The 22,393-nt window shown below is 34.7% G+C and overlaps 4 protein-coding genes across 5 annotated transcripts; 2 read left to right on the forward strand and 2 right to left on the reverse strand.

Moving 5' to 3' along the window:
* Positions 1 to 9,250: 9,250 nt before the first annotated feature.
* On the reverse strand, positions 9,251 to 10,173 carry LOC142612172 (major pollen allergen Ole e 6-like). The gene is made up of 2 exons (XM_075784288.1): positions 9,972 to 10,173; positions 9,251 to 9,255 (listed from the first exon to the last, which is right to left on the reverse strand). The coding sequence occupies exons 1-2, from the start codon at positions 10,171 to 10,173 to the stop codon at positions 9,251 to 9,253; spliced, it is 207 nt and encodes a 68-aa protein (XP_075640403.1).
* A 1,308-nt stretch (positions 10,174 to 11,481) lies between these two features.
* Positions 11,482 to 13,183, reverse strand: LOC142613818 (non-specific lipid transfer protein GPI-anchored 16-like). Of its 2 annotated transcripts, XM_075786327.1 has the most exons (6): positions 12,784 to 13,183; positions 12,653 to 12,679; positions 12,449 to 12,508; positions 12,321 to 12,380; positions 12,186 to 12,245; positions 11,482 to 11,941 (listed from the first exon to the last, which is right to left on the reverse strand). In XM_075786327.1, the coding sequence occupies exons 1-6, from the start codon at positions 13,115 to 13,117 to the stop codon at positions 11,742 to 11,744; spliced, it is 741 nt and encodes a 246-aa protein (XP_075642442.1). In that variant the 5' UTR covers positions 13,118 to 13,183; the 3' UTR covers positions 11,482 to 11,741. The 2 variants fall into 2 exon arrangements, with proteins under 2 accessions (XP_075642442.1, XP_075642443.1); XM_075786328.1 differs by lacking the exon at positions 12,321 to 12,380.
* Positions 13,184 to 13,868: 685 nt separating this feature from the next.
* On the forward strand, positions 13,869 to 15,303 carry LOC142613726 (non-specific lipid transfer protein GPI-anchored 15-like). Its single transcript, XM_075786199.1, has 3 exons — positions 13,869 to 14,287; positions 14,507 to 14,602; positions 15,012 to 15,303. Exons 1-3 carry the CDS (start codon positions 13,969 to 13,971, stop codon positions 15,140 to 15,142), a joined length of 546 nt encoding a protein of 181 aa, XP_075642314.1. The 5' UTR covers positions 13,869 to 13,968; the 3' UTR covers positions 15,143 to 15,303.
* A 2,345-nt stretch (positions 15,304 to 17,648) lies between these two features.
* Positions 17,649 to 18,731, forward strand: LOC142611549 (non-specific lipid transfer protein GPI-anchored 26-like). Its single transcript, XM_075783611.1, has 3 exons — positions 17,649 to 18,160; positions 18,268 to 18,312; positions 18,498 to 18,731. Exons 1-3 carry the CDS (start codon positions 17,836 to 17,838, stop codon positions 18,680 to 18,682), a joined length of 555 nt encoding a protein of 184 aa, XP_075639726.1. The 5' UTR covers positions 17,649 to 17,835; the 3' UTR covers positions 18,683 to 18,731.
* Positions 18,732 to 22,393: the final 3,662 nt, after the last annotated feature.

Consider the following 22,393-nt stretch of genomic DNA (forward strand, 5'->3'; position numbering starts at 1 on the left):
ACCCGAGGAGTCGAACATGGTTGAGGTTTTTTTTAACACTTAATCAACTTCAAAGAGTTAATTTACCCAATGCATGTGACCCGAGGAGTCGAACATGACCGAGGTTCTGTTTAACACTCAACCAACTTCAATATAATGTAAGATAAAGTGTTTAACCATAGAGAATGATCACTAAATAACAAACGAAAATTTGAAAGAAATCCAGAATTTCATTAATAATAATATTTACACAAATTATTTACATTTCATGGCTAAGGAACATTGATTTCGTCCAAGTCCTCTAACCAATAAGCTCCTACTCCTGTTACTGACGTAACATGGTAGGGTCTTGCCTAATTAGGTCTGAGCTTTTCCCAAGCCAAATTCCTAGTATTTCCTACGACTTTCCTCAAAACCAAGTACCCTGGTAGAAATGTTCTAGATTTTGCGTTCCCGTCATATCCCTGTCTTAACTCTTGTTGATAGTGAGCTAATTTCACAGTGGCAAGCTCCCTTTTTTCGTTGGCTAGGTCCAAAATGGCACATAGGAGTTAATCATTTTTTCCACTGTTAAATTGATCCGTTTTCATCGTCGAGAAAGCTACCTCTGACGAAATGATTGCTTTGGAGCCAAAAGTCATCGAGAAGGGGGTTTCCCCAGTGGACCGCCTTAGGGTGTTGCGGTACGCTTAAAGGACATGGTGTAACTCGTCCACCCATTTTCCCTTCGCTTCTTCTAACCTTTTCTTTCGCCTGTCTATAGTGATTTATTGGTGGCTTCAGCTTGTCCATTACTTTGAGGATATGCTGGGGTAGAAAACCTATTCCTTATATCCAACTCTCCGCAATATCTTCTGAAAGCCTTACTATCAAACTAGAGTCCGTTGTAAGATATGAGAGTGTGGGGCACCCCAAACCAAGTGAAAATATTCCTCAAGACAAATTTTTTTACGTCCTGATCCCATATATTTGTGAGAGGCTTTGCTTCGACCCATTTAGTAAAGTAACCTGTCCTGACGATGAGCCATCTTCGGTTACCTAGTTGCTCTTAAGAAGGGCCCCATTATATCTAAACCCCATCATTGGTTACCTGTTGCTAAGGATCTTCCCCCCATATGACCACCATAGATTCCTTCATGCAACTTTTATAGTAGTACCTCAATGGCTTCGGGATAAACACAAAGCAAGTAGGGACCTGCATACGACCGCCTATACAACTTTTGCTCTTCTGAGAGCCAATACCAAGGTGCTTTTCTTCAGACCTTCTTAGCCTCGGCTTTGTCCTCGGGTAGAGCTCCTTCCTTCAAAAATGATACAAGAGGGTCCATCCAACTTGGACCGACATGGACCGAGTGTACTTAAACTGGAGCTCGATCTTCCTAGCCTGGCATCTTTAAATCTTCCACCATGATGAATCGTGGCAAAACTCCTCCCAAGGATGTGGTTAAGGTAGCCAAAGAGTTAGCATGAGAATATCTGATTCATGGTATTTGCTCTAAGGAAAAGTCTTTAAAGCTTGCTTGTAGCTGCTTAACCTGACCTAGATACCACCTTTTCCTTAAACTCTCCCAATACTTGTCCTACAACAAGCTTTAAATCACTGAATGCTTTCACTACTTTACCTCTAAGCTTCTTAACGGCTTCTAATTCGGCCCAAAGGGCTTCGTACTCATCTTTGTTATTGGTGGTCGAGAAGGTCAATCTCAGCGACTTCTCTATGGTTATGCTCTCGGGGGGTATGATGAAAATCTTGACCCCTGATCCTTTTTGGTTGGCTGCCCCATCAATATACAACTCCCAGGATAAGGGCAGTGGTGCTTCTACCATCATGATATTTTCATTGAAGTCACACTCCTACGCGGGGCTCTCCAATAATTTATCCTCAGTGAACTTAGCAACTAAATCAGCTAGGACTTGACCTTTGACCACAGTTTGCGGTTGGTATTTTATATCAAATGCTCCGAGCATGGTACCCTAATTTGCTATCCTACCCATATAATCAGATTTTTGAAAGAGCGCCTACAAAGGAAGTTGGGTGAGGACGACTACTGTATATGCTTTGAAGTAATGGGGAAGCTTCTTGGTGGCATATACAATTGCTAAAATAGCTTTCTCCAAAGGCAGGTATCAAGTCTCTGCCTCTTGCAGAGATTTACTCACATAATATATGGGTTTCTGTACCCTTGAATCTGTTCGGATAAGAACCAAACTTACGGCATGATCCGTAACTGCAATATACGCATATAAAACTTCCTCCTTCTTAGGTCGAGACAGGATGGGTGGATTGGCTAAGTACTCCTTCAAATCCTGGAAGACTTGATCACACTCCTTCGACCAAGAAAAATCCTTCCACTTGTGAAGCAGCTGAAAGAATGGTCTACACCAATCTGCCGACCGAGAAATGAATCCGTTCAGGGCTGCGGTCATTCCCATCAGACTCTGTTCCTCCTTGGGATTCTGAGGTGGGTGTAAGTCGTTGATCACTTTAATCTGGTCAGGATTCACTTCAATTCCTTGATGAGTGATCATATACCCCAAAAACTTTCCTGATCCCACACCAAATGAACATTTTAAGGCATTCAAGCACAGCTTAAGCTTTTAGAGGAGAGAGAAGACCTCATCCAAATCCTGCAAGTGTTCTGACACAAATTTTCTTTTTATTACTATATCATCAATATAGACCTCAACATTTCTCCCCAATTGGGCTTCAAACATTCTAGTCACCATTCTCTGGCAGGTGGAGCCCGCGTTCTTCAGTCCAAATTAGTGTGGGTGATACTGTACCCTACTAGCCGGTATGGCTGGTATACTGTACCAGTCAATGCATCAGTACAGGTACACCCCTGTTTCGCACTAGAAAAATTACCGATCGTACTTGCTGCATACCGGCGCAATCCGGCTGTTTCGGCCGATAAATGAAAACAATGAAAACCCAGTTGAGAAAAATGAAAAACAAGGCTACCCATTCGAAAACCCAAATGAGAAAAATGAAAAACAAGGCCAAGTCTTGTGAAGCTAAGCTGTGCTGCGCTGAGAGAGTGAAAACCATAGGGTGACCACGTGATGTTGTGATAGTTATAAGCTGTGTACTTGCCAGCGGCAATTTTTGGTCTAGAGGCAAAGACATGGTCATGTGTTTTTAGGAATTCCTTTGCCAATATGTGTATTATAGGCTTTTATAAGGAGGTTGACCTAACAATGGACGATACAAATTGGTTCAAGGGTTTTAAAGGAGCTTCTACTCCATTTGATCTATTTTTTGTTATCTGTGTTTGGTTACGCGAATAGTTGGGGGCTGTTTGTCCAGAACTCATAATCCTTGAGCCGCTGACTCATAATCCTTGATGAGTATGTGATGGTGACAATGATGTTGTGATCTGAAAATCTATAAATTATCTTTGCTAATATACATATATAATTTATAAGTTTAAAGTTTAAACTATAATAAGTTTAAAGTAATTTATAATTATCTTTGCTAATATATATATAGATATATATATATAATTTATAATTTATATCTTTGCTAGATAATTTTTTTTTTAACTTTAAACTTATAAATTTTCTTTGCTACTATATATATATATATATATATATATATATATATATATATATATATATATATATATATAATATAGCAGTAAACCCAAAACGGTACACCGATATTGATTGGTACCTGAAATATATTGTACCGCTGGCCAAACCAGTACGGCCTTCGGTATGGTATTGACTTCGTTGGTCCAAATGGCATCGCTCGATAATGATAGTTTCTTGTTAGGGTCAGGAGTGCGGTCTTTCTTGGTCAGGAAGTGCCAAGGGGATCTGATGGTATCCTTAGAAAGCATCCAAGAAACTCATCCGAGGATGGCCAAACGTGGCATCCACCAACTGCTTTATTCTCAGGACTGGGAAAAGGTCTTTAGGGCATGCCTTATTTAGGTTTTTCAAATCAACACAAACTCTCCACTTTCTTGACTTCTTCTTCAAAACCATAGTATTGGCCAGCTATTCAGGATAAAAAGCCTCCTTGATCGCCTAGGCCTATTTAAGCTTGTTGACTTCTTCTCTTACTATTTCGCATGCTTGTCAAAAGAGCGCCGAGGTTGCTGCTTCCTCAGTTTTGCCTTCGGATTCACGTTCAAATGATGACATATGAACTCTAGATCAACTCCTAGGGCCTCATACGTGCTCCAAGCAAAAACATTTATGTTTTGCTTTAGAAATGTTATCAGCTCTTCCTTTTCACATGGGAGTAATTGCACTCCCACTTGGAAATATTTGTCGGGGTCTTCCTCGATGACCACCCGATCGAGATTCATGGTGCTTCGATGCTCTTCCCCTTACTCGAGGCCCCTAAAACCCTAGAAGTTGGTTGCTATACGTCTTGGCTCTCATTAGAAGGACTTAGCTAAAATGCTTGGTGCCTAACCGCTGCTATCAAACATTGCCTAGCCGTGGTTTGGCATCCTATCAATTCCCCCGTGCATCCTTCAATCGGGTACTTGACCTTTTGATGTAACATTGCTGAGACGACCCCTATGGCATGGAGCTAAGGCCGAGCCAATATAGTCGTGTACGGGGAATAGGCATTTATAATGACAAAACTTACGTCTACCACTTCATCACCAATTCGTACAGGTAGCTTAATCATCCCTCTAGGGACCATAGTCCTCCCATTGAATCCTATGAGAGGGGAATCATACTTATCCAGATCATCGAGCTTCAACCCTAGCCCTCGGTAAAGATCGGGATACATGATCTCAACTCCACTTCCCTGATCCACCATGAATCTTTTGACATCAAATCCTCCAATCCGCAATGTGACCACCAAGGCATTATGATAGGGCTAGGTCGTACCCAACTTGTCTAACTCCATAAATCCAAGGACTTGGTCTGGCTCCATCTTTGCTCTTTTAAAAACATTTTCTTCTTCTCTCTTGGAATGCAGGGAAATGGTTAGCACTCTTGACAACGTGGCGGTTTGCCTATCTGGGTTGGGAAAGATGACTTGTATAGTCCCCAATGATGGGCGTGGTGCTATCTCTCTTTGATACCACTGGCCTGATGCTTCTCCGTAACCCAAGGATGAATGCATAAATTGTTTAAGCCTCCCGGACTTCACCAACTGACCCAAAAAATTGTGAAGAGTCCTACAATCCTCAATTGTGTGTCCTTAGTCTTGATGATACTGACAGTAAAAATTTTGATTTTTTTTTTAATTTTTCTATGGCGTCCCCACCCATTTTATTGGGTCAAATGATGTAAGGCTCGTTCTTAATTTTCTCCAACACCTGATGTACGGGGACTTTGAATACTAAATTCACCACTAGAGTATTGATTTGTGGTGCTTGATTGTAAAAATCGCTCCTTAGTTGGTTGGAGCTGAACCTATCAAGCTGATGATCTCTTTGCTCGGGAGCGAAGGCTTTTGCTTTGCCTAGCTTGGGTTAGGTCATCCTCGACCCTTTTGTGCTCGTCAATGCGGTCCATCCGCTAATGTATACTCCAAGCTAGCATCATGGTTAGGGATTTTCTCAAATTAGAATTCGTGGGAAGCCCCACCTTAAAAGTTTTGACGGCTACATCCTCAAAATCACCGTCTATTTCATTGAATAACTCCCAGTACCTATCAGAGTAGGTTTTCAAGGTTTCCCCCTCCTTCATTGCCATTGAAAGGAAAGCATCTAGAGGCCTTGAGATTCTACTACATGTAATGAATCTGGCCCCTAAAAGCTTGGGTGAGCTCTTCAAATGAATCTACCAAGCCCTCCTCCAACCCATCAAGCCATCTCATGGCAATAAGCCAGAGACTAGAAGGAAACACCTTGCACATGAGGGATTCATTCCTCGCATGAATGACCATTCTTTGGTTGAAATGGCTAACATATTCCACGAGGTCTGACTTTCTATTGTATATTGTAAAGGAGGGCTGTATAAACCGTCGAGGGAGCCTTGCCCTTTCTATCCAGTTGGTGAAGGGAGATTTGGAGATTTGGCGCCACGCCCGACTCATGGCATTTCTCCCCTTGTCCCTCCTACGCCTCTACCATACTTCCCGATATGATTAAGGTGACTTAGTATCAGATTCGGTTGGAGGAGTTCTAGGCCTCCTTTGATAACTTCGCTCCTCTTCTGAGCTTAAGCCTCGACTAGTTGTTGGGGTTCTGTTTTGCCGATCATTTCTTCTGCGTCAAAGTTTCCTTCACAAATGATTCACCAGCCTCCTAAGGCTACAAGTCTCCTATTCGCTAGATAAATGGCTTCATGGCCTTGAATCATTATGACTGTTGTGAGTAGAATATACAAGTCCGGAATGCACAGGTTTAGCCAAGAACTCACAATCCTTGCGGTTTTCCAAATTGAAAAATTGATCCTATAGCCTAGAACTTATAGACTCTTCCTTATCTGCCATATTGCCAATCAATATATTAATCAAACTAAGTGTGGATGAAGACTAAGTGAAGCTTCCCACAGATGGCGCCAATTGTAGGGGGCCCGAAAATAAGCCTCTAAGATTTAAGGATGAAACTTAGGTTTATTCGACTCGATACAACTAATTTGTAGAGTATGGGAATGTATATCAGTTAATCTTGTGGTAAGGTTTAATTAATAAGTGCAACATGGAAATTACAACTCAAAGGGAAATCAAGAAGTTAAATTCAAACTCTTCCTCGAGAAAGACCAAGGATATGTATTATATCATTAATATTCAAGTAACAATGCTGAGGGAGCTACAATACTTCTCTCTCTCTCTCTCTCTCTCTCTCTCTCTCTCTCTCTCTCTCTCTCTATTCTAACTTGATTTCTCTGTCCTCCTTCATTTGGCTCTCCATGCCCTTATATACTAATGCTGAATGCATCCTTGCCCTCCATCTAGACGGTTAGGGATCCTTCTTTGGATACTTGTCCCATCGAGGCAGTACTGGTGGCTGGGATATGCTTGGTAAGTTGTAAGAACATTGTTTAGGGGTTATTTTCCCATTAATGCAACCAGCTAAGTTGGTGCAGAGCATTGAATGCAAATGTGGGAGGTGTCTTCTTTAGGAAACTTCCTTCCTCCACCCCTGCATGTCTTATACCCTTCGTTTGTTATCTACTCCCTTATCCTCGGCTTTCTAATGCACTAGCTACCATTTGGTCTCTTAGTCCTCCTCGGGTAAGTGTGATCCTTGGGATCTGGTTGCATTTCTTTGCTTGGGTTGGCAAGTTTATCTTCGGGTCAGGTACCTCAGTTCTCGGCCCTCCCACAATTAGTTTTTAGCTAATGACTACAACCCCACTCAATATATTTTTGTTAAATACGAATTTTAACAAATTTATCATTAGATTACATTTTTTTATATCCTCTGTGCTTGCAAAATTTCCAAAAAAATAATAAATTAATCGCTATATTATCAATAAAATATTTACATTTTAAGTTTTTGTAGTTCAAAATTATATGTAAAAATAAGTTTATAGATCGACCAGTAAATAACATCTTATTAACATAAAATTTGACAAGCATATTAAGAACATAAAAAACATATAATCCAAACTGTTAAATTTTTAAAATATGTATCATTGTTAATATTTTTAGCTTGAGTTGTAGTCATTGCCATTAGCTATAATTAATTTTGTAGCAAAATCTTGTCTTTCTTAAAATATATTTTCCACCAAAACAAAGTATAAAATCCAAGTATGCTTGGCTAAATTGCCTTAGTTTCGTTATTAAGCTTTGGCCGAACAAACTCATGTTAGTGTTAATTACTTGTTGGCTCATTGCTATTATTCAATGCAAAGGAGGAATCCTAATTAAGCTAACCATAATGTAAAAGTGAGAAAGAATCCCTCTCATTTAAATTCTCTAACTGTCTTTAACTTTTATTTAGACGTAATAACATTTTTAAAAAAAACTAATTAATGAACTAAAAAAATAATAATAAATTAATAATGTAAACCAAATAATATCAAATTAATGTCATGTATATCACATCTTAGTAAAAATTTACATTTATAATTTATCTATCTATCTATATATAATTAGTAAGTTTTGGTTTTAATGGCAGGGGAAATGCTTTGGGATAACATTCCTTCTCATTGAAATTCTCTTTAAAACCAAAACTTACTTATCATATATATATATATATATATATATATATATATATATATATATATATATATATAGATAATTTATAAATGAATTATTCTTGGTAATCCTCATAATATAAATGAAAGTAATAAGACTATTGGGTATAAAGTACTTTGAGAGTACCATAAATATGTATTTTTTACCCTCACATAATAATGAGTCTTATTAATTAAATTCATAATGGAACTCGCAATTCATCTGAAGGGGAAAATAGGTATTTAAGGTCCTGTAGAATATTCTATAATTTTTCATAATATAGACAGTCAAGCACATTGTAATAATATTTTACCAATCATTAGAAGCGGACATCATAAGCTAAAACTTTATAATAATAATAATAATAATAATAATAATAATAGCATCTTTTTTTCATTTGATAATTTCATTCTTCCTCATAATATATTATACATAATAAAATGAGCTATAAGTCAAAAAAATGAGCTATCTTATTAATATATTACAGCGGAAGGTTAATTAATAAACCATAATATGATTTCAAATGCCTTAAAATTTTTAATAGGCTTCAACTTTGTGCTTCTATATCTAAACTTAAAAATCATAAAAAGATTCAATTAAAATATATTATGCTTCGATATAACACTTTAAATATATAATACTTCTAACCTATTTAAAATTATTTTAATTAAATTCATCTAAAACTGCTTCTAATTTCATATTAAAAATCTATTTAAAACCACTTTTAATCCATATTTTTTTATAATAACTTATTATTAGTTCAAATATAAATTTAAATAAATAATTTGCATTTTCTAAAAAATTGGTTGTTCATTTTCAATATAACTTAGTAATGGCTCAATTTTTATAACTTACTTAAAATGGTAAACATAAAATAAATTTATTTCATCCCAATAACAAAACTAAGTTGGTTTTTTCTTTTGAGAAGAACAAAATAAAGTTAAAAAGTAACAAAATATCGACTTCTTGTTTTTTTTTTTTTTCCACTAAAAATAATAATAATCAGGAATTAAGAACTTGCATGCTCTACCAAATAATATCTATATAATGCCTTTTCAAAAGTTACAAAAATGTAAAATCTGCCCTTAGTAATATTCAACTTCAGGGGAAATTTTTAATATACGCTTAATTATATTTACTTTTAATTATATTTATGCATGGGATTACAAGTCATCCTATAAGATTGATAATGTTAATAACACATTGAATAACAATATAGCAATCTCTTTAGAGAAACAAAATATAAAAATATCACAATTAACAGAATGTCATACGTATTATAAATTGCAAAATTAATACATTAAGATTGGAATGAGTGTCTTAAATTAAACAACACAACTTAATTTGTCGCACGATTCATCTCCCTCTATTCCTTTGAGTAAGACTTTGTGCTTCCGTTCATTTGCTCAGGGTAGATTGATGTTAAGTTTTTCTGCACAAAGATCAAACGCATATTAAGGCCAATTTGTATGGTGCCCAAAAATTCCATAGGATTAGTGGGGTTCTCATGGAAAAAAATTGGAAAGAAACAAATTAAAAGAGGACCTTGTATTTGTTTAGTCTTTAGAACAATTTTTTTTTTCTTTTTTCACAAGCATTGAGGAAGTAAGTTGTCAATTGTAGACAAAAATTTGGTGTCCCTAAGTTACGAAGGCCGGTTTGTATGGCGTCCAAAAATTCAATAGGATTATTGGGCTTTTCATGGAAAAAATGGAAAGAAACAACTTAAAAGAAGACCTTGTATTTGTTTAGTCTATAGCACAATTTTTTTTCATAAACTATTTTTTTTCAAAAGAATTGAGGTGGTAAGTTGTCAATTGTAGACAAAAAACTGGTGTCACTAAGCTATGGAAAAATGTGGTGCTCGTAACATTTTCATTATAAAACATACCAGCAAGCTCTTTTTCACCACAATCATTGTCACACTTCATTTCACAGAAGGTGCTACCATTGCCTTCACCCAAGCATCCTTTGCGGCAGTCATTGAAGCATTCCTTGAAGTTGTCCTCCTCAGCAGCCTTGGCCTCTTGAAGGCTGAATGCTGCAACGACAACAATGCACATGAGAAACACTGCAACGAACTTGTTGGCCATTCTCTTAATTAGCTTATGTGTATGTGTGTTAAATTTTTTATTTTTTATTTTTTTTATGCTTGCCTTTTCCTTTTTGTTTTTCAGTGTTCCATTGACAATGGCGTAGAGGGTATATATAAGGGGTCTTGTAAGGCTGTCGTTATTTTGGATACTTCCTAGAATTATGGGATGATTTGTGATTAAAAGTATGGTTGATGTATAGGATTTACTAAACTTGGGTTGGCGAATGATTCAACTTTGTCCAAATTTAGCGTTTGCTTAAGAAATCATTGGAAAATCGGTCATTACGCGTCTTTGGTTGTAACCACTTATAACCAAATCTCTCTCTCACGCACAAGTATGCACAATGATAAATGAGTTCTTTTATGACCACAATTTTTATACCACGGCTTCTACCACAGCTCTAATGTGGTAGTGAGTAGTTCCATATCACTTCGGAATTGTGGCAAAAAGTTATGCCACAAAAAGTTGCGTACACATATTTTCTCAAGATAAATTGGATGCGTTGAAAGAATCCTTCTGAAATGGCATCCATGTCCACAAGAACTAAGAGCATGCTTAGCAGCTCTACTGGGACTTGCAATTGCAGCTTTCTCTTTTATCCTTACTATTTTCTAACCGTTTAAACTTTTAACAGTCTCCGAACATTTTAGGTCAATAGTGACCAACTTATTGTATACATTCATTTACACTATTTTCTAACGGTTTAAATTTTTGAGATTGTAAGAGCATTTTAGATCAACAGTCACAAACTTGCCATTTACATTCATTTACGTGGGAAGAATGTTTTTGCACACCCTCCATGTGAAGACTTTAAGCTTATTTAACTTCCACAACTGTGATTAGGATATCTAGTAGTTGTTGAGATTGGTATGAAATTTTGTTGTGGGACTTGGCCATCTAATTATTGTTGACTTTTAACATCTTGAATATGTCGTGTGGGTGCCATTTAATTATATGAGCAAAGCTTCCATCAACTACTCCATTGTATTGGATGTGGGATAACACAGTCATTTTTAAATACATGACGTGCCTATGTGCATGGATTTTCAGCTCACAAGAACACGCAAACCAAACTCTCCATGCATTGAATGTACCTTCATGGATGAAGCGAGTTGGTGGAAATCCCAACCTGGAGGACTATTGCTTAGAAGTTGAATGCTTGAATGGTTATTGATCAAAGAAAGACATGCTAAAGAAAGAGAACACATGAAAGATCTAAATTAAGGGATATGGAGTAAGTGACTATTGGTGGTAGTGGTCTGAAATTGAGCTTGTTATTAAATGAGATGTAAAAACCAAAGGATGTGAATAACTCAAATATGATACCCATTTCAGTATTACATCAAATGGATCTCAAATATGATACCCATTTCAGTATTACATCAAACAACCAAAGATACTTGACATCCAATGATCCTCATGGAGCTCCAAACAAATCTAAAACAAGTAAATTCTCAACCCTGAGAAACAGAGTTAAATATTTATAGAAGGAAGGACTACAAAAACAAAATAGGAAGCAACTTTAGTATTACTTTTTTAATTTTTGAGATAGAACTTAGCAGTAATCAAAACACCATAATTCCCACAAGTAGTGCTAGGAGAGGTGCTGGGGAAACATAAGATGAAGCAGATGCTGGTGGGGTCAGCACAGGTCGAATTCCTGGATTTGTTGTGGGTGCTTTTGTTTCCACTGGTGGAGATGCTGGTGTCAATTGCAGAGTTGTGTCAGATTGTGGTGCTGGAGTTAGTGCCACTACCTTAGAAGCTGTCCAACAAAAAATTTAAATGAAAAAAAGTTAAGGTATCAATCAAGATTACATGTGACCGATCCTGATTAGTCTACTAAGTATTCATAGCCAACCCTAAAAATTTGTGACTAACGTTTGATTGTTGTGTTGTAGTTAAGGTATCAAGCATAACAATATTGAAGATTCTAGTTTAAGAGATATATATTATAACAATACTCTTTTAGTGAAACGAATATTATTGAAATTTCAGAACAGAATTACCTCGTGGACTCAAAGGAGAAGCAGCTATAGGTGAGGGACTTGGTACATGTGAGATAGGACCTGTCAAGAAAGTTCACATTGCTTATTGTAAGCACAAATGACAAAGGTAGATGAATTGAAATTTAAGACAGTTACCTCGTGGACTCAAAGGAGAAGCAGCTATAGGTGAGGGACTTGGTACATATGAAACAGGACCTGTCAAGAAAGTTCACATTGCTTATTGTAAGCACAAATGTAGACGAATTGAAATTTAAGACAGTTACCTCGTGGACTCAAAGGAGAAGCAGCTATAGGTGAGGGACTTGGTCCAAGTGTGACAGTACCTGTCACGAAAGCTCACATGGTTTAAAGTAAGCAGAAATGTAGATGTGAAATTTGTGTTTTACATGCTTCTTTGCCATTGGATTTTTCAATTTTATGTGTCTATGTATAGAAATATATAATAAATCTTAGAAATTTTTTAGTACCCGGAGCTGGTAGGGGTGCACTGGAGGCTGCAAAATGCAATGAATTGCACCATCAGATATCTTTTACATTTCAAACGAACACTAAGCGTCATTAAAAAGTTCAAATTCAGATTAGATAATGTGATTCACACCTTTGCATTGAACGGGCACGGCCATGTTACATGCTTGTGGAAGAGAAAGTGCTAAAGTTCGGTTAATAGGGAGTTGGACAGGCACATTGGCGGTTAGTACGAGACAAGCACAATCCACACTCGTGCTGGTGAGTGACTGCAAGGAACTGCAACAGTCAGATGTTGGTGATGAACCATTATTGCTACTTCCAGTAATGAAATTAAAACATGGGGTGAAACTGTTGATCATTGATGTTGTACATGGTGTCCTAATCTGCCCTTTAACTAATATTGCTGAAATGACTAAAAGAGTTGCTGATATTGCAATAAGTCTAGAACCCTTGATAGTCTCCATGAGTTCTAGGAATAAATCAACTACAAATGGTCTTCAGTCTGAAAGAAATGGTTTGGTTTGGCTTTGGTTATTGTTGAGGTGTTTTATACATATAGGGTCTAGGAAATTTGGAGGGAAAAAACAGGTAGATTTGACATGGGTTTTGGAGTTGAACTACTCTTAACTAATACTCATGAGTGAAGGAATCCTTATATTTCTAGTTAGGTAGGTTTGACATGTCAGATATATAACTTTTTATTTTTATTTTTGATCAATGGGAAGTTATAATTTTTTTTTTTTCATTTAAATTTTGTTAATGACTCAAGTAATGATATCATAGTGCATAGTCGAACTTGGTCTACAATCTTTAGTGCTTGGACTTGCCGGGCATTTAACTTTGTACGGAAATCTGGATTATGCAATTGAAAGTGATACAGAAAAGGTATTCATTAACAACTCTCCGTAGCAATAGAAAAAAAAAATCCATTGTTTGATCACAGAGCTAGCAGGTGTTACTATTTGCTATTGCGTGGGTATGTTGAGATGATTGAAACTAACTAATCTAAATTTAGATTTTAGACATGTTCTTACAAAGTTTTGTCCATAAAAATGTCTAAATACTTGCATATTTTTCTTTAATGTCTAGAAGTTCTTAAGTTATCATGACAAGTACTCCTAGTTTAGTAAGAGTTGGTCACCCAAAAAATACCAATTCCTTTGTCCCTTCCAAACAAGTTTGCTATATAAAAATCTCATCCTTCCCTTATTTTCTCAACTAAAATCCATATCTCACTATCCTGAATATTGTTCACAAAGTTCATCTATTCTCACTTATAGACATTTCAGGCAGTCACAAATTCCAACATTAGTAAATGGCTTTTAAAGGAATTGAAAAGGGTCTAGTCCTGGTCCTTGTGGCCATGTTATGGAGTGGAGCCATGGCTCAGTCAGGTTGCACAAGTGTGCTCTCCAACCTGGCCCCATGCCTTAACTACATAACTGGAAATTCATCGACCCCATCATCATCATGTTGCTCACAGCTCTCTAATGTTGTTCAATCATCCCCACAGTGCCTTTGCACTGCCCTTAATGGTGGTGCTGCCTCATTGGGTATTAATATAAACCAAACTCGAGCTCTATCACTACCTAGTGCTTGTAATGTGCAAACTCCACCCATTAGCCAGTGTAAAGGTAAGCTCAAGTTTCTCATATACTTATGCTTATGGATCATTGAATTAAGCCGATAATATATTATACACACATTTTTTGCATAAAATTGCATGTTGTCATTGTTTAGAAGTACGAGTATTTTCTTATTAATCCTCGTAAAATGAATGTCAATTTTCATTTTGGTCCTTGTAAATTGTTTTTCCTTTTTGTTTAACAACTCACTATACTATGGTGAAGCAGGTGCCAACGGAACTCCACCAGTTGGTTCTCCAGCAGATTCTTCTGATGAAACACCTGCAGGTGCAACTACCACTTCAGCATCAGACATTCCTTCAGGTATATATAGCATGATACATGTGTTCAAGTTTTGGTATATTTTTTTCTCCAAAAAAGAAAAAGAAAAAGAAAGACGTATATTTAGGGAACAAGGTTCCATATTTAGCTTTCATTTGACATTGTGTCATGCACATATTGTCCAATTAGAAGAGTTCCATAGATAAAATATCCTATGTTATTGACACAATATGAAATTGTTATGACCTGTCTCTACCAGAACTGCAATTGTTATTGAAAGAGCATTGTCCTTAATCATCACCTTTTCAAGCTTAGTTATATGTTGAGACAGGTCACCAACAAGTTAAATGCACTTGTCAATGACAGATTTTTTTTTTTTTTCCTTTGTTTTATTTTATTGCTAATTTTTCTATAGATTGATGTTTTCATTTCAATGCTTGTATGATTGCAGGAGCGGGGTCAAAAACAACCCCATCAATAAATGGGGGTTCATCTGATGGAAACACCATCAAAGCACCTCTTCATTTCATGGTTTTCCTGCTCGTCATTGTCTCTTGTGCTTCAACTGTCACAATGTTCTGAGAATTAGTCTTCTATAGGGATTTCCTGTTCTAGTTTTAGAATAACTCTTTGCCCACCTCGTTACGCTGTTGAAGATTATTCTTGCTTTTACTTGGAGGACTGTGCTTGTATTATTTAGTTTTATTATTTGATGCAATAATAAGGGCTTCTCTTTGTCTCTATTATTTGTTTAAAGACATTATCTTAACTAACCAGACCAGATATCAACCATCATGTTCCAACAAGATAAAAACATAGCCATAAAATTATAAAAAAGAAGTTAGTTACCAAGAAGGTGCAGGGACAAGAATGTTGGAGTTCACAATAATATCTTACAGTCATAGATGGAATGGTTGTAAAATTCCAATTAAGCCCATAAGAATAAATTGAATGAATCCCTTGGAAACTCTTCTTCAGATTTCATTTCAGTCCTTTAACTTTGCTTTTGTTCATTTCAGTCCGCTAAGTTTCAGATTTATTCAGTTAAGGTTTTTCTGTTAACTTTTGTTAAAATTTTTTGAAAAAAAAAAAATCTGAAAAATATTTTTCAATCATTAATTGAATTTTTTTAATTTAAAAAATTTGAAAAAAAAATTATAAAATTAAAAAATTAACCACAACATATAACAAAAATTGATGGAAAAGTTAATGAAATTCAGTTTATATTATACGTTTCAAGTCAGTGCAAAAGATGAATTATCCACCACAATATATAGCAAAACTTCAAAACCAATATATCATTTTGTGAAATCATGAAATTTTTTGTACTGCCAAATCTGGAAATGGTCCAATTTTTATGATGGTTATGGCCTACTTTCTGAAATTTGTACCTTTGGGCAGAATCTTAAAATATAATCTAAAAGTCTCATTTCCATTGCATGCCTATTATACCATGTCTAACACTTCCACAATGTTAGTAATTAATGCCAACACAAAATTGTGTAAACATACAAATTCAAAGTCATGCGCAGAAATCTTTTCTTGGAGTAGGCACCATGGAATTTTAAAACTGCAGAAATTGGAAACTTGGAAGGAATTCCAAACTGTGGACAGTATGTAGATGTTTTCCAAGCATCAAAGACAAAAATCATAGTCTGCATCAATAATTAACCATTGTGACTGAATTTTTAACTGGGAAAAAAACTAATACATTCAAGATTTCCCTGTAAAACTATGATATTGATGTGGGTTTGTTTTTAAAATGGTCTACTATTGAGTTTAGGTCTAATGTCCTCAGTGAAACAAAATACAGTGCTTTCGCCTTCCAAGACTTGAGACAGTTACTTTATCCAATCCTGGGATAGATTTAGATAATATTGGACATAGGAAATTCTCAAATTTTTAGAGTACAGACATGGGAAACAATATAAGAAAATCAAGGAAATGGCAAATTTTTGCAACTATTTAAGGAAATAAGATCCCAAGTTAAGCATGATTTTCTGAGTGCTTTTGAGCATCATTTTTCATGATATCCTTAATTAATGCTTTTATAACTATCATAACCAGCATTATATTGAAATTCTGTTTGAATTGGGTTCTAGTGTTGCATGCTGTGACTGTCAAGCATAATATCCTTGATACTAAAGGGCCACTTCACTTGGTCTTTCCTGTGGTAGTTGAAAAAGAGAAAAAAGCAACTCTACTTACACAATCTTTTTTACAACATTTTTACATCTTGTTAGGTGGCAATTTGTTATGATTTTCACATAAGCTCACCATCAACACAACTTTATTGTTTACCATTGACAACTTGTGACTTCAAAAATTGTGGAAAAAATTGTGTAAGAAGTTGTGCCTCATTGAAAGTGAAAAAGATCAACATGCCATGCTGTAAAGATTAGAAGGAGAAGGCATCTCATACCTCGGATATATGTATTTTATTTTTTATTGTGGTGAACTCCACACATACTATAAGAGAATGATGTTTATATCAAATATATAAGATAATTATTAAAACACTAAGTGCTAGCTGAATATGAACCAGAATATTCAACCACCACCTCAATCAGGTTTTGTTAACCAGCATTCAACCACCACAGTTTTTCAATTCTGAATAAAATTAAACAAGTTTGAACATAATCATGAGGATGGTCGGTGCTTCCCTAGATTATTCCTCGTTCTGACGTGCTCATACTGGACCATGGCCAGCCTTTCAATTTGGACTCGTATACCTCATCAGATGTAGAAAACATAGCTCGTTGTACTCCTAAAATTTTGCATGTTTTTCCTGAATTATATTACATAAAAAGATGGTAGTAGAAATACATAAAGAGAAAGGCACAAATACACAAAAGCTAGCATACACAAGAAAGACTCAAAAGGTTGACTTTATTATTTTAATTTTATAAAGTTCCAAGGATTTAGTTGCTTTCCAAGAATCTGTTAAAAAGTAGGAAAAGTTGGTGACCCACATATAAGCCAGATGCCTCACTTATGTTCACAAAATTCCCTTTATAAACTACATACAAAGCTCAGAAAAGATACAAAAACAGGAGCTTCCTTCATTGCTTATTTGATCATAGACAATATTTTGCAAGAAAATCTAATATTATCCAATGGCAGATAAAAGAATGCAGATAGCTCTGGCTTTTGTCCTTGTGGCAGCTCTATGTGGAGGATCAATGGCTCAATCAAGTTCAAGTTGCACCAATGTGATCCCTTCATTGCTTATTTGATCATAGACAATATTTTGCAAGAAAATCTAATATTATCCAATGGCAGATAAAAGAATGCAGATAGCTCTGGCTTTTGTCCTTGTGGCAGCTCTATGTGGAGGATCAATGGCTCAATCAAGTTCAAGTTGCACCAATGTGATCATTAGCATGTCTCCATGCCTAAATTATATAACAGGAAACTCATCCACCCCCTCTTCTTCCTGCTGTACACAGCTTGCTAGCGTGGTCAGGTCACAGCCACAGTGCCTCTGTGAGGTCCTTAATGGTGGTGCCTCATCTCTCGGTATCAACATTAATCAGACTCAGGCTATGGCACTTCCCGGTGCTTGCAATGTCCAGACTCCCCCTATTAGCCAATGCAATGGTAAGAATAAAACCCTCAAACCAAAAATGCAATATGAATTTCAATCAAATATGGAAACTTTTTACACTTAGGATGAACTTTCTAACACATTTTCTGCAATTGGTCAGCTTCATCTCCAGCAAACTCTCCTGCAGGAACACCATCTTCTTCAGGTACAAAATTTGAGTCCAACTTATGTTAGTTCCATACTGGAATAAAAATTGGTCCATTCTCATAATATTAGCAATATATGCTGAATGTGACACAACAAAAGTATGAAGCAGCTTAACCTATGAAATTTTGGATTTTATGGTCACATGTAAATTAACATTTTAGTCTTGTTACTTTATTGGTGCAGGAAATGGATCTAAGACTACCATCAACTGGTGGGGAGACATCAGTTGGGAAAACTACCGAATTGACGTCTTCTCTGCTTCTCTTCATAGTTTTCATAGCATCATATGCTTTGACTTTCACCATCATCTGAGCTATATTACTGTGTTTCTAATCTACTATCACCATACATATATAGGAGAGTTGTAATCTTATATGATTTTTTGGTATGTTCCTTTGGTCAAAGGCAGCATATCATTATACTCTTCTTTTTTTCGGAGTTGGATTCATTTTCTTCACATTTTGGAATAAATTTTGTATGAATTTGGATAACCATTGCATAAAATGGAAGTGAATAATTTTTAATTTATTGTTGCGATAAATTTACATACACAATTTTTGTGGTAAACTTTTTTACAAGAGCTGAGATGATAAGATGCAGATGATATAGACAAATAAAGTAATAATAATAGTAGATTAATGTGAAAATTAATAACAGCTTGTTACTTCAATAAATTGTAAAAAAATATCAATATATATATATATATATATATTTATTTATTGTGTCTTTAACATTCCTTAGTTTGTTAAGAGGTCAGATTAAAAGTACTGCATCAAACTTTCTGATTAAAATTCTCAAGAAAATAATAATAAAATAAACTCAGCCAAAAGTTACAAAAAAAAAAAAAAAAGGTTTCAATGATGATAGATGCATTGATCTATGTCAGAAGCTCCCAGCAAGGACAATATTATCCTAACAACATAAAATATTATACAGCAAAAAAGAGAAACCATATCAGCAAGCAACCTCAAAATCAGGGAAGTTTGACCCGCATTCCATTGCTGGTTAAGGTCTTGTTCTTTTAGGATTTGTTGGTGTTTTAGACTTAATAATTTTTTTTTATGGATCCGAATAACGTTTGCTCTTAAGATATACATTAACTCATTTATTTTTGAAAAAAAAATTTCGAAAATTGAAAAAGTTGTCAATTTTCAAAAAAAAATTTCTAAAATTAATTAATTATTGTGTGCCCTAGCACACATTAGCAAAATCTTTTTTTTATTTAATTCTTTCACATACACGCATACTTGATGTAAGGTCCAATTCCTAGTCAAACAAAATGACCTTCCAAATGACCCATTAACCACGTCTTATTAATCATTGAAAAATAGCCCTACAACCCCTCATAATATGTAAAAGTTTTGGCCGTCCCTCTTGGACTCAGTGCCTGAGTTTTGACGTTGGGATAAAATGGTACTTGTAAATTCTAGTGCCCTAGACTTTTTAACTTGTAGATAATTGTAACCTCAAGGTTCTCAACAGGTAGAGGTAGACAGCATGTTACCATAAAAGTAATTTTCCACAACCATACGTGCCAATTTATTCAATTCAAAGTTCTTTTATATCATCAAAGTATTAGTTTTGTTTGTAGGGAATGCAAGTGGAAGCTATCAATTTTTGGCTCAGAAATCAGAATTTAATCATGTCCTTTTAAAAAAAATGAAAACCCAATCAACAAGGGAAGAACCAAAACCGCGTGTTAAGCATTTCATGCCCAGAAAATGTTGCTAATTTGTCTTTACCAGAAAAGATTTGGCACCCAACATGTGACGTAATTATCCAAAATGGGGACCAAAAGTGAAAATTACCATTCTATCACCAATGAGTCCTAAATTAAATTATTTTAATTTAATTATTTTTTCCATAAAATTGATAAGAGAGTGAGACAAATTTGTTTATATTATTGTTCTAATACAAGTCTATTTATTCTCTATATATATATATATATGAGATAGGTTCAAGTTACACATTTTTATAACCATTAATTTTCATAAGATCTAACGGTTAAAAAGACATCATTAATACATGTTTTGTTAATATAGAGGCATTAAATGCCAAATTAGTCAATTTTTCTTAAAAACCTATCCTTATTCATCGTTCCCAATACTTAATACTTTTCCTTTTTATTTTTAGAGAAAAAATTAATCATTTTCCTTGAAAGTCTCCACCAGTATACCATCTTCTTTAAACAAATCCCATGGTTAATGTTGCTGCAACCAAATTCACGTGAGTGATATAGTGGGTTCTAACTTCTATTTCAAGAATCATGGTGAAGGAAGGAACATTTCTTGGCAATTTTGCGAAGTTTCTATTCTCTACCCTCTTCTTAAAATTGGAATTCCTAGGTTTTTGGTGGTCATCACTTCAGTGGGCAAATGCAAAGAGAGAAAGAGAATAACACAAATTGACCTCCATTGATGCACCTGACCGTGTAGTTAAACTAAATTTTAAATCATGGATAGATAATTCACAAAATTTCTTATCGTCTTAAAAACAAAGAGATATCCACCTATTTTTTAGATGAGTAAAGATAACAGTTTAAGATTTGGTTTTACAACTATTAATATTAATTTCCTGCAAATCCCTTTGTTTATCTTCCTTATTTCTCTTTATTTATCCATCACAATTTTATTTTTTTCTGATGGGATTTATCCATCACATTTGGTGGACCATAACTAATCCAAATAAAGTTAGGATACTTGTAAATGTAATTTTTTTTTTTTTTGAAAAATTGTAAATGTAATTAATAAGGAGAGAGATAATGAAGATGCTATTAATTAGGTAAGTACTAAATAATGATGTAGATAATATTATTTTCTTTTTAACCGTTAGATCTTATGAAAATCAATGGCTATAAAATATGTAACTTTTATGAAGTTACACTAGGTGTAACTTGAACCCATCTCTCTCTCTCTCTCTCTCTCTCTCTCTCTCTCTCTCTCTCTCTTATATATATATATATATATATAGCCAAAACTTAGAGAAAATTTAATTAGATTTTAATTGGATTCTCAATTTTGCACCACGTGTCTCATTTGATTTTTAATTTGTATCAAGTGAATTATTGAGTGTAAATATAGTCCAAATTAAATTAGATTCTAAATTGGATTTTAATTGGAGTCCAATTTTCCGTTACGTGTTCATCAAAATTTTTAATTTTTGTGACAAATGAATTATTGGATGCAAAAATCGAATAGTCAAAAAACAATTATATATATTGAGAAACCATTACATATTTTAGAAATATATAATTTTTTTAAAAAAAAAGTGTAAGCTAATACTATATATAATTTGAACATTTTTTTTTTAAAAAAATGTATAATTTGAATAATTGTGATTATTTTTAATTGTAACCATGTATATGTATGAGGCTACACACTGATAAATTATAAAGGCTGACAAATTTGTTTCAAAATCTTTCTATACCTACTCATAAGTCATGAACTTTTATTCTCAACCAATCGCAGATTTGCGCGTTGCACGTGATTATTTGTTAAGGAGGTCTCATTATTATTATTATTATTTTGTAATTTGAACTAATTTAATGAAATGTAATGCATTTCATAATCATATTTATCACAAAATAATTTTTTATTATTTTAGAATTGTTTTATTTAAATTTTGAAACCTTATTCTTCCATAGTCGGTTGACTAATTTTTACATCTCTAAGTCAATTAAACACATCCTTCTCAAAAAAAAAAAAGTCAATTAAACACATTCTGCATGCTACATGTAAACCTTCTTTTACATAAGGGTTGAAATAATGTGGGTAATTTTTTTTCTATGGAAGTTTAAAAAAAAAATTAAAATTCTTGTACCTTGTCTTGATGTTTTCTAAAAATTAAATTTGGCGATTCTCTTTCAATAATTGTGAAAATTCCAAGCAGTAATTCAAAAGGTAATTCATGTTTCATGTTCATGCTTTGATTGTGTAATTGTGTGATTGATTTGGGTTGTAATTTATAAGTTGAATATATTGGTGTATATCCAAAAGGCCTAACTCCTATGTTTAGAATATTGAATATAGTGTTGTGTGTAATTTATAGAATAGCAACGGTTGTAGTTATTAAAAATTGGT

Source organism: Castanea sativa, chromosome 10 (genome assembly GCF_040712315.1).
Source record: "Castanea sativa cultivar Marrone di Chiusa Pesio chromosome 10, ASM4071231v1".
NCBI lineage: Eukaryota > Viridiplantae > Streptophyta > Magnoliopsida > Fagales > Fagaceae > Castanea > Castanea sativa.